General features: G+C 44.8%; 2 protein-coding genes across 2 annotated transcripts in view; one reads left to right on the top strand and one right to left on the bottom strand.

Annotated features, from left to right (window-relative positions):
* Positions 1-11,597, bottom strand: part of LOC118379877 (uncharacterized) — a 44,049-nt gene extending 32,452 nt beyond the window's left edge. The window contains exon 1 of the mRNA XM_052458748.1: positions 11,527-11,597. The gene's annotated coding sequence lies outside the window, so the exon portion shown is untranslated. The remainder of the gene's footprint in view (positions 1-11,526) is intronic.
* Positions 5,695-7,248, top strand: LOC127906524 (involucrin-like). Its single transcript, XM_052458747.1, has one exon. The coding sequence runs from the start codon at positions 5,695-5,697 to the stop codon at positions 7,246-7,248; it is 1,554 nt and encodes a 517-aa protein (XP_052314707.1).
* Positions 11,598-12,532: the final 935 nt, after the last annotated feature.

Raw genomic sequence — 12,532 nt, 5'->3', positions numbered from 1 at the left:
ATGTTGTGTTACTACCATGTTGTTGTCATGTTGTGTTGGTCCCATGTTGTTGTCATGTTGTGTTACTACCATGTTGTTGTCATGTTGTGTTGGTCCCATGTTGTTGTCATGTTGTGTTGGTCCCATGTTGTTGTCATGTTGTGTTGCTACCATGTTGTTGTCATGTTGTGTTACTACCATGTTGTTGTCATGTTGTGTTGCTACCATGTTGTTGTCATGTTGTGTTGGTCCCATGTTGTTGTCATGTTGTGTTGCTACCATGTTGTTGTCATGTTGTTGTCATGTTGTTGTCATGTTGTGTTACTACCATGTTGCTGCCATGTTGTTGTCATGTTGTGTTGCTACCATGTTGTTGTCATGTTGTGTTGCTACCATGTTGTTGTCATGTTGTGTTGGTCCCATGTTGTTGTCATGTTGTGTTGCTCCCATGTTGTTGTCATGTTGTGTTGCTGCCATGTTGTTGTCATGTTGTGTTGCTACCATGTTGTTGTCATGTTGTGTTGCTACCATGTTGTTGTCATGTTGTGTTGCTACCATGTTGTTGTCATGTTGTGTTGCTACCATGTTGTTGTCATGTTGTGTTACTACCATGTTGTTGTCATGTTGTGTTGCTACCATGTTGTTGCCATGTTGTTACCATGTTGTGTTGCTACCATGTTGTTGTCATGTTGTGTTGCTACCATGTTGTTACCATGTTGTTGTCATGTTGTGTTACTACCATGTTGTTACCATGTTGTGTTGCTACCATGTTGTTGTCATGTTGTGTTGCTACCATGTTGTTGTCATGTTGTGTTGCTACCATGTTGTTACCATGTTGTGTTGCTACCATGTTGTTACCATGTTGTGTTGCTACCATGTTGTTACCATGTTGTGTTGCTACCATGTTGTTACCATGTTGTGTTGCTACCATGTTGTTGTCATGTTGTGTTGCTACCATGTTGTTACCATGTTGTGTTGCTACCATGTTGTTACCATGTTGTGTTGCTACCATGTTGTTACCATGTTGTGTTGCTACCATGTTGTTACCATGTTGTGCTGCTACCATGTTGTTACCATGTTGTGTTGCTACCATGTTGTTACCATGTTGTGCTGCTACCATGTTGTTACCATGTTGTGTTGCTACCATGTTGTTGTCATGTTGTGTTGCTACCATGTTGTTACCATGTTGTGTTGCTACCATGTCGTTGTCATGTTGTGTTGCTACCATGTTGTTACCATGTTGTGTTGCTACCATGCTGTTGTTGTCTTAGGTCTCTATGTAGTGTTGTGGTGTCTCTTCTCGTGACGTGTGGGTTAACTGCCTTGTTCAGGGGAACAGTGGGTTAACTGCCTTGTTCAGGGGAACAGTGGGTTAACTGCCTTGTTCAGGGGAACAGTGGGTTAACTGCCTTGTTCAGGGGAACAGTGGGTTAACTGCCTTGTTCAGGGGAACAGTGGGTTAACTGCCTTGTTCAGGGGAACAGTGGGTTAACTGCCTTGTTCAGGGGAACAGTGGGTTAACTGCCTTGTTCAGGGGAACAGTGGGTTAACTGCCTTGCCCAGAATGACTGATTTTGACCTTGTCAGTTTGGGGATTTGATACAGCCACCTTTCGGGTTACTGGCCCAACGCTCTGAGTCTGAACAGCGATGGCTGTTAGTCATAGCATTGTTATGTCTGAAATAAGAAAGAGTCCCTCTCACCACATAAATTATATCTACCAACTAACTGGTCTTTTAGCCAGAAGGTGTCCTGATACAGCAGGTTTGGCTGGTTGTATTGGTCGAGGAGCAATAGACAAGAGAACCAATCAGCATGCTTGTCAGTCAGTACTATAGAGTCAGCCCTGTCCTGTTGTCAGCAGTGGTTCTATAGTCTGTCCTGTTGTCAGCAGTGGTTCTATAGTCTGTCCTGTTGTCAGCAGTGGTTCTATAGTCTGTCCTGTTGTCAGTCAGTGGTTCTATAGTCTGTCCTGTTGTCAGTCAGTGGTTCTATAGTCTGTCCTGTTGTCAGTCAGTGGTTCTATAGTCTGTCCTGTTGTCAGCAGTGGTTCTATAGTCTGTCCTGTTGTCAGCAGTGGTTCTATAGTCTGTCCTGTTGTCAGTCAGTGGTTCTATAGTCTGTCTGTTGTCAGTCAGTGGTTCTATAGTCTGTCTGTTGTCAGTCAGTGGTTCTATAGTCTGTCCTGTTGTCAGTCAGTGGTTCTATAGTCTGTCTGTTGTCAGCAGTGGTTCTATAGTCTGTCCTGTTGTCAGCAGTGGTTCTATAGTCTGTCCTGTTGTCAGTCAGTGGTTCTATAGTCTGTCTGTTGTCAGTCAGTGGTTCTATAGTCTGTCCTGCTGTCAGTCAGTGGTTCTATAGTCTGTCTGTTGTCAGTCAGTGGTTCTATAGTCTGTCTGATGTCAGTCAGTGGTTCTATAGTCTGTCTGTCTGTTGTCAGTCAGTGGTTCTATAGTCTGTCTGTCTGTCTGTTGTCAGTCAGTGGTTCTATAGTCTGTCTGTTGTCAGTCAGTGGTTCTATAGTCTGTCTGTTGTCAGTCAGTGGTTCTATAGTCTGTCTGTTGTCAGTCAGTGGTTCTATAGTCTGTCTGTTGTCAGTCAGTGGTTCTATAGTCTGTCTGTTGTCAGTCAGTGGTTCTATAGTCTGTCTGTTGTCAGTCAGTGGTTCTAGAGTCTATAGGTTGGGAACCCCCAGGCGTTTCAGATTTGTTTTAGCCCTGAGCTGGTTCACCCTTTAGAGCCAGTCCTGTGTCATGTGATGGCCCTGGGCCAAGGCCTGCCCTACCCTTTTCTCTGTGCTGGCTGGCTCTGTGTGTGTGTGTGTGTGTGTGTGTGTGTGTGTGTGTGTGTGTGTGTGTGTGTGTGTGTGTGTGTGTGTGTGTGTGTGTGTGTGTGTGTGTGTGTGTGTGTGTGTGTGTGTGTGTGTGTGTGTGTGTGTGTGTGTGTGTGTGTGTGTGTGTGTGTGTGTGTGTGTTATGCTGGGTGGAACAGCACACAGCCTGACTGATGTAGGCCTTTCTAGCTGCCATTCTCGATTGCAAAATACCAAATAAATATTTTGCTTCAAACAGCCGCTTTCTCACATCTGTGTCACAAGCAAATCCCAGTATGTGAATCTGACGACAACCTCTTCTTTTCAAGAGCAACGTTAAGCAAAATATAGATTTTCTCTCTGTGGAGAAACAAGTACTTCACAGATTCTGCTAATGACTGTTCCTAACCGTCTCTAGTGACTGTTCCTAACCGTCTCTAGTGACTGTTCCTAACAGTCTCTAGTGACTGTTCCTAACCGTCTCTAGTGACTGTTCCTAACAGTCTCTAGTGACTGTTCCTAACAGTCTCTAGTGACTGTTCCTAACCGTCTCTAGTGACTGTTCCTAACCGTCTCTAGTGACTGTTCCTAACCGTCTCTAGTGACTGTTCCTAACCGTCTCTAGTGACTGTTCCTAACCGTCTCTAGTGACTGTTCCTAACCGTCTCTAGTGACTGTTCCTAACCGTCTCTAGTGACTGTTCCTAACCGTCTCTAGTGACTGTTCCTAACCGTCTCTAATGACTGTTCCTAACCGTCTCTAGTGACTGTTCCTAACCGCCTCTAGTGACTGTTCCTAACAGTCTCTAGTGACTGTTCCTAACCGTCTCTAGTGACTGTTCCTAACCGTCTCTAGTGACTGTTCCTAACCGTCTCTAGTGACTGTTCCTAACCGCCTCTAGTGACTGTTCCTAACCATCTCTAATGACTGTTCCTAACCGTCTCTAGTGACTGTTCCTAACCGTCTCTAGTGACTGTTCCTAACCGTCTCTAGTGACTGTTCCTAACCGTCTCTAGTGACTGTTCCTAACCGTCTCTAGTGACTGTTCCTAACCGTCTCTAGTGACTGTTCCTAACCGTCTCTAGTGACTGTTCCTAACCGTCTCTAGTGACTGTTCCTAACCGCCTCTAGTGACTGTTCCTAACCGTCTCTAGTGACTGTTCCTAACCGTCTCTAATGACTGTTCCTAACCGTCTCTAATGACTGCTAATTGATAACACTGGTTACGAAGTCTCAGAAAAGTAGGAAAAAAGACACGCTTTTACACAACACGACAACACGACGCGATACAACACAAGACGACAGCACAACACGACACAACAACAGCATGGACTGCATGTTGCTTCATGTCTCAGTCTCTTCTAGTTTATAGAGCTATTTGTCTTTTCAGTTATTTCCCAACAACACAAGTATCTAGCCCAGGACTGTCTACAACACAAGTATCTAGCCCAGGACTGTCTACAACACAAGTATCTAGCCCAGGACTGTCTACAACACAATTATCTAGCCCAGGACTGTCTACAGCACAAGTATCTAGCCCAGGACTGTCTACAACACAAGTATCTAGCCCAGGACTGTCTACAGCACAAGTATCTAGCCCAGGACTGTCTACAGCACAAGTATCTAGCCCAGGACTGTCAACAACACAAGTATCTAGCCCAGGACTGTCTACTGCCAACAACACAAGTATCTAGCCCAGGACTGTCTACAGCACAAGTATCTAGCCCAGGACTGTCTACAACAAGTATCTAGCCCAGGACTGTCTACAGCACAAGTATCTAGCCCAGGACTGTCTACAACACATGTATCTAGCCCAGGACTGTCTACAACACAAGTATCTAGCCCAGGACTGTCTACAACACAAGTATCTAGCCCATGACTGTCTACTGACAACAACACATGTATCTAGCCCAGGACTGTCTACAACACAAGTATCTAGCCCAGGACTGTCTACTGCCAACAACACAAGTATCTAGCCCATGACTGTCTACTGACAACAACACATGTATCTAGCCCAGGACTGTCTACAACACAAGTATCTAGCCCAGGACTGTCTACAACACAAGTATCTAGCCCAGGACTGTCTACAACACAAGTATCTAGCCCAGGACTGTCTACAGCACAAGTATCTAGCCCAGGACTGTCTACAGCACAAGTATCTAGCCCATGTCTACAGCACAAGTATCTAGCCCAGGACTGTCAACAACACAAGTATCTAGCCCAGGACTGTCTACTGCCAACAACACAAGTATCTAGCCCAGGACTGTCTACTGCCAACAACAGAAACTGAAGAACATGCCAAACATAGAGAATAACTAATATTATTTCTATGCCTAGGTAATACCTGTACGTTGTTTAAAGCACCCTTGTGAAAGTCTCAGTCAGAAATGAGAGAATAATCCCCGCATGGTAATCCTGAGTCTTCAGTTCAGCAAGTAGCCTAGTGGTTAGAGTGTAGAGGCGGCAGGTAGCCTAGTGGCTAGAGCGTAGAGGCGGCAGGTAGCCTAGTGGCTAGAGTGTAGAGGCGGCAGGTAGCCTAGTGGCTAGAGCGTAGAGGCGGCAGGTAGCCTAGTGGCTAGAGCGTAGAGGCGGCAGGTAGCCTAGTGGCTAGAGCGTAGAGGCGGCAGGTAGCCTAGTGGCTAGAGCGTAGGGGCGGCAGTAGCCTAGTGGTTAGAGCGTAGGGGCGGCAGGTGGCCTAGTGGTTGGAGTGTAGAAGTGAAGACAATGTTCCCTAAAGAACACCAGAAGAAGACAATGTTCCCTAAAGAACACCAGAAGAAGACAATGTTCCCTAAAGAACACCAGAAGAAGACAATGTTCCCTAAAGAACACCAGAAGGAGACAATGTTCCCTAAAGAACACCAGAAGAAGACAATGTTCCCAAAGAACACCAGAAGAAGACAATGTTCCCTAAAGAACACCAGAAGAAGACAATGTTCCCTAAAGAACACCAGAAGAAGACAATGTTCCCTGAAGAACACCAGAAGAAGACAATGTTCCCTAAAGAACACCAGAAGAAGACAATGTTCCCTAAAGAACACCAGAAGAAGACAATGTTCCCTAAAGAACACCAGAAGAAGACAATGTTCCCTAAAGAACACCAGAAGAAGACAATGTTCCCTAAAGAACACCAGAAGAAGACAATGTTCCCTAAAGAACACCAGAAGGAGACAATGTTCCCTGAAGAACACCAGAAGAAGACAATGTTCCCTAAAGAACACCAGAAGAAGACAATGTTCCCTAAAGAACACCAGAAGAAGACAATGTTCCCTGAAGAACACCAGAAGAAGACAATGTTCCCTAAAGAACACCAGAAGAAGACAATGTTCCCTAAAGAACACCAGAAGGAGACAATGTTCGCTGAAGAACACCAGAAGAAGACAATGTTCCCTGAAGAACACCAGAAGAAGACAATGTTCCCTAAAGAACACCAAAAGGAGACAATGTTCCCTGAAGAACACCAGAAGAAGACAATGTTCCCTGAAGAACACCAGAAGAAGACAATGTTCCCTAAAGAACACCAGAAGAAGACAATGTTCCCTAAAGAACACCAGAAGGAGGCAATGTTCCCTAAAGAACACCAGAAGAAGACAATGTTCCCTAAAGAACACCAAAAGGAGACAATGTTCCCTAAAGAACACCAGAAGAAGACAATGTTCCCTGAAGAACACCAGAAGAAGACAATGTTCCCTAAAGAACACCAGAAGAAGACAATGTTCCCTAAAGAACACCAGAAGAAGACAATGTTCCCTAAAGAACACCAGAAGAAGACAATGTTCCCTAAAGAACACCAGAAGAAGACAATGTTCCCTAAAGAACACCAGAAGGAGACAATGTTCCCTGAAGAACACCAGAAGAAGACAATGTTCCCTAAAGAACACCAGAAGAAGACAATGTTCCCTAAAGAACACCAGAAGAAGACAATGTTCCCTAAAGAACACCAGAAGAAGACAATGTTCCCTAAAGAACACCAGAAGGAGACAATGTTCCCTGAAGAACACCAGAAGAAGACAATGTTCCCTAAAGAACACCAGAAGAAGACAATGTTCCCTAAAGAACACCAGAAGAAGACAATGTTCCCTGAAGAACACCAGAAGAAGACAATGTTCCCTAAAGAACACCAGAAGAAGACAATGTTCCCTGAAGAACACCAGAAGAAGACAATGTTCCCTGAAGAACACCAGAAGAAGACAATGTTCCCTGAAGAACACCAGAAGAAGACAATGTTCCCTGAAGAACACCAGAAGAAGACAATGTTCCCTGAAGAACACCAGAAGAAGACAATGTTCCCTGAAGAACACCAACACACTCACCATACAAGTGTCAGATACACAGAAAGAGTCCCTACAGCTCCCGGTGGCTCCAATTCCCGACACCTTCAAAACAGTAAATTGCTCTTGCAAAGAGAGGCTGTTTGTCCTGATGCCACATCTCTGTCCAAAGCGCTGATTGTGTAACAACGATACAGTACACAATCTCTTATCTGTCCATGACCATTTATACTCCAGGGTGTAGCTAGACCCATTAGCTTGGCCATCATAGAACCTAACCAGCATTTATGGTTCACGTGAAACGTGCCATGTGGAAGTGTCTCTTTAACGATATAGAGCCTGACGAAAAGATGACCTTGTCCTGTAAGATGGTGTACCTGGTAGGTACACAGACAGAGTCTAAACCAAACTCGGTCCTGGAAACGCCGGGGGGGACACGTTTTGGTTTTTGTGTAATGCAAGTCTCTATGTCAGTGTAAAGTTAGTCTCTATGTCAGTGTAATGCTAGTCTCTATGTCAGTGTAAAGCTCAGTGTAAAGCTAGTCTCTATGTCAGTCTCTATGTCAGTGTAAAGTGTTTCTATGTCAGTCTCTATGTCAGTGTAAAGCTCAGTGTAAAGCTAGTCTCTATGTCAGTCTCTATGTCAGTGTAAAGTGTCTCTGTCAGTCTCTATGTCAGTGTAAAGCTCAGTGTAAAGCTAGTCTCTATGTCAGTGTAAAGCTCAGTGTAAAGCTAGTCTCTATGTCAGTGTAATGCTAGTCTCTATGTCAGTGTAAAGTTCAGTGTAAAGCTAGTCTCTATGTCAGTGTAAAGCTAGTCTCTATGTCAGTCTCTATGTCAGTGTAAAGCTAGTCTCTATGTCAGTCTCTATGTCAGTGTAAAGCTAGTCTCTATGTCAGTCTCTATGTCAGTGTAAAGTGTTTCTATGTCAGTCTCTATGTCAGTGTAAAGCTAGTCTCTATGTCAGTGTAAAGCTAGTCTCTATGTCAGTGTAAAGTGTCTCTGTCAGTCTCTATGTCAGTGTAAAGTGTCTCTGTCAGTCTCTATGTCAGTGTAAAGTGTCTCTGTCAGTCTCTATGTCAGTGTAAAGCTAGTCTCTATGTCAGTGTAAAGCTAGTCTCTATGTCAGTGTAAAGCTAGTCTCTATGTCAGTGTAAAGTGTCTCTGTCAGTCTCTATGTCAGTGTAAAGCTAGTCTCTATTTTGTAACCTTTCACCACTAATCATTCTTTCTATTACCATTCTGTCAGGTAGTTTTCATTCTCCAGCATTTAAGAGATTATTAACTAATTTGCCACTTAAAGGACCCTCCGGCTAACCCTGTCTTCTAGTTCATCTTTAACCCACACTGTAAATACCTGGATGGGTGTGGAACAGAGAGATCCCACCCCTGGGCCCCCAGCATAACCTCCAGTCTAACACAGCAGTGAGATCCCAGCATAACCTCCAGTTTAACACTGCAGTGAGATCCCAGCATAACCTCCAATTTAACACTGCAGTGAGATCCCAGCATAACCTCCAGTTTAACACTGCAGTGAGATCCCAGCATAACCTCCAATTTAACACTGCAGTGAGATCCCAGCATAACCTCCAGTCTAACACTGCAGTGAGATCAGTTAGTTAGCTGTAACAGCTTTGAAACCAATAGGTCACAGGCTAAAACCACACTACATTTTTTTCCTTCCAAGTCTGATTTCTAAGAGGACATTGTTGTGTAATAATATGTTTCCATCCTGTATCAGTCTCAGTAATTTAACCAATAACTCAGTTACAATGCTAGTTACAATGCCAGTTACAATGCTAGTTACAAGGCCAGTTACAATGCCAGTTACAATGCCAGTTACAATGCCAGTTACAAGGCCAGTTACAATGCCAGTTACAATGCTAGTTACAATGCTAGTTACAAGGCCAGTTACAATGCCAGTTACAATGCTAGTTACAATGCTAGTTACAAGGCCAGTTACAATGCCAGTTACAATGCCAGTTACAATGCTAGTTACAATGCTAGTTACAAGGCCAGTTACAATGCCAGTTACAATGCTAGTTACAATGCTAGTTACAAGGCCAGTTACAATGCTAGTTACAATGCCAGTTACAATGCTAGTTACAAGGCCAGTTACAATGCCAGTTACAATGCCAGTTACAATGCCAGTTACAAGGCCAGTTACAATGCCAGTTACAATGCTAGTTACAATGCTAGTTACAAGGCCAGTTACAATGCTAGTTACAATGCTAGTTACAATGCCAGTTACAATGCTAGTTACAATGCTAGTTACAATGCCAGTTACAATGCTAGTTACAATGCCAGTTTCAATGCCAGTTTCAATGCCAGTTACAAGGCCAGTTACAAGGCCAGTTACAAGGCCAGTTACAATGCCAGTTACAATGCTAGTTACAATGCCAGTTACAATGCTAGTTACAAGGCCAGTTACAATGCCAGTTTCAATGCCAGTTACAATGCCAGTTACAAGGCCAGTTACAATGCCAGTTACAATGCCAGTTACAATGCCAGTTACAATGCTAGTTACAATGCCAGTTTCAATGCCAGTTACAAGGCCAGTTACAAGGCCAGTTACAATGCCAGTTACAATGCTAGTTACAATGCCAGTTACAATGCTAGTTACAAGGCCAGTTACAAGGCCAGTTACAATGCTAGTTACAATGCCAGTTACAATGCTAGTTACAAGGCCAGTTACAAGGCCAGTTACAAGGCCAGTTACAAGGCCAGTTACAAGGCCAGTTACAAGGCCAGTTACAAGGCCAGTTACAAGGCCAGTTACAAGGCCAGTTACAAGGCCAGTTACAATGCCAGTTACAAGGCCAGTTACAAGGCCAGTTACAAGGCCAGTTACAAGGCCAGTTACAAGGCCAGTTACAAGGCCAGTTACAAGGCCAGTTAGAAGGCCAGTTACAAGGCCAGTTACAAGGCCAGTTACAAGGCCAGTTACAAGGCCAGTTACAAGGCTAGTTACAAGGCCAGTTACAAGGCCAGTTACAAGGCCAGTTACAAGGCCAGTTACAAGGCTAGTTACAAGGCCAGTTACAAGGCTAGTTACAAGGCCAGTTACAAGGCCAGTTACAAGGCCATTATTTTACATTGATGTTTAGAACAAGATATTGGTTGAACAACAACGGTTGATGCTGCTAGTACAGGAAAGTACACTCTTCGTAAAAGGGTTCTACAGCTGTCTCTGTAGGAGCACCCTTAAAGGGGTCTACCTGGAACCCAAAAAGGTTCTACCTGGAACCCAAAAAGTGTACTTCAAAGGGTTATCCTATGGGGACAGCCGAAGAACTCTTTCCGGTTCTAGATAGCACCTTTTTTCCCCAAAGAGCGTAGTATGGACGTTCCCCCTAAGAGCGTAGTATGGACGTTCCCCCTAAGAGCGTAGTATGGACGTTCCCCCTAAGAGCGTAGTATGGACGTTCCCCCTAAGAGCGTAGTATGGACGTTCCCCCTAAGAGCGTAGTATGGACGTTCCCCCTAAGAGCGTAGTATGGACGTTCCCCCTAAGAGCGTAGTATGGACGTTCCCCCTAAGAGCGTAGTATGGACGTTCCCCCTAAGAGCGTAGTATGGACGTTCCCCCTAAGAGCGTAGTATGGACGGCAGGATTGTGTGATCAACAACACATTCCGTGTGGAAGATATGACATTAGTCCACAACTAAATCCCAAATTTCCTCCTAAGGCTTCTCAGTAACCACACTAACAACACCAACACCACCAACACCAAGAACAACACCACCACCAACACCACCAACAACAACACCATCACCAACACCAAAACCAACAACACCACCAAGAACAACACCACCACTAACAACACCACCACCAACAACAACAACACCACTAACAACAACACCACTAACAACAACACCAAAACCAACAGCAACACCAAACACCAACAGCAGCAACACCACCAGCAACCACAACAACACCAGCAACCACAACAACACCAGCAACCACAACAACACCAGCAACCACAACAACACCAGCAACCACAACAACACCAGCAACCACAACAACACCAACAACCACAACAACACCAGCAACCACAACAACCACAACAACCACAACACCACCAGCAACCACAACAACACCAGCAACCACAACAACACCAGCAACCACAACAACCACAACAACAACACCAAGAACAACACCACCACCAACACCACCAGCAACCACAACAACACCAACAACCACAACAACACCAACAACCACAACAACACCAACAACCACAACAACACCAACAACCACAACAACACCAACAACCACAACAACACCAACAACCACAACAACAACAACCACAACAACAACAACAACAACAACACCAACAACCACAACAACAACACCAACAACAACAACACCAACAACCACAACAACAACACCAAGAACAACACCACCACCAACACCAACAGCAACAACGCAGCCAACAGCAACAACAGCAGCAACATAACATCTCACCTCTAAGAATGCTTCATAGACATACAGCCAGGTCTTCAGTATTAACCGGTCTCTATGAACATACCTAAGATATATCACTGCCACTGTGACGTCTGATTGGGTAGGGTTGGTTAGGGGAGGGAACACCCCACCCTGTAGTGGAGTGGACTGGAGTTCTCTGATATGCCTGAGGTGCTCTGCTCTGTCTATGACTGTGACTCATCTGTGTGGTATTTAGTTCTAGATATTCTGAAACTGCAACCTATTCCCTACATAGTACACTACATTTGATCAGAGCTAATGGGCCCTGGTCTAAAATAGTGCACTTTATAGGGAATAGGGTGCACTTTCAGACCCTAGAGAGTGGCTCCTGAACCCTGACCCTACTCCCTGAGGCTCCTGAACCCTGACCCTACTCCCTACTCTTAGTTTTAAAGGTGCAGTAAAACACAGGGTACAAGCTGGCCCTCAAGAGAACACGTCTTTCCCCCCAGTATTCCACGATTGTGACGGCATTGCGTCTTAAAAAGCATCTCTGTCAAAGCATAGTTGTTACATTTCAGCAGGTATTCTTATGCAGAGCGACTCGGGTTAAGTGCCTTGCTCAAGTGCACGTCGACAGTTTTTTTTCACTTAGCCGTCTCGGAGATTTGAACCTATTCGGTTACTGGCCCAACGCTCCAACGCTCTCTACTAGCTCTACTGAGAAGGAGAAGAAGAAAAAATGTCTTTCCTCTGGATGAACTCTATGGAACCATGGTAACAGAGTTTAACGAAGCAATGAAGGCATGGGAGATCACAGAACGGAGAGGCATCGCTCAGGTTGATCATTAAACTGGTGCTGCTAGGGAACCACTCCCTCACGCACAGCACAGGACGTCAACCCCTGATAAGGGGCGGCAGGGTAGACTAGTGGTTAGAGTGTAGAGGTGACAGGTAGACTAGTGGTTAGAGTGTAGAGGTGGCAGGTAGACTAGTGGTTAGAGTGTAGAGGTGACAGGTAGACTAGTGGTTAGAGTGTAGAGGT

Source organism: Oncorhynchus keta, chromosome 12 (genome assembly GCF_023373465.1).
Source record: "Oncorhynchus keta strain PuntledgeMale-10-30-2019 chromosome 12, Oket_V2, whole genome shotgun sequence".
Classification (NCBI taxonomy): Eukaryota; Metazoa; Chordata; class Actinopteri; order Salmoniformes; family Salmonidae; genus Oncorhynchus; species Oncorhynchus keta.
This window is presented reverse-complemented; position numbering and strand designations above follow the sequence as displayed.

Bases quoted from the DNA above. Each gene is read 5' to 3' on its own strand.
- LOC127906524 (XM_052458747.1), top strand. From the start codon at position 5,695: ATGTTCCCTAAAGAACACCAGAAGAAGACAATGTTCCCTAAAGAACAC.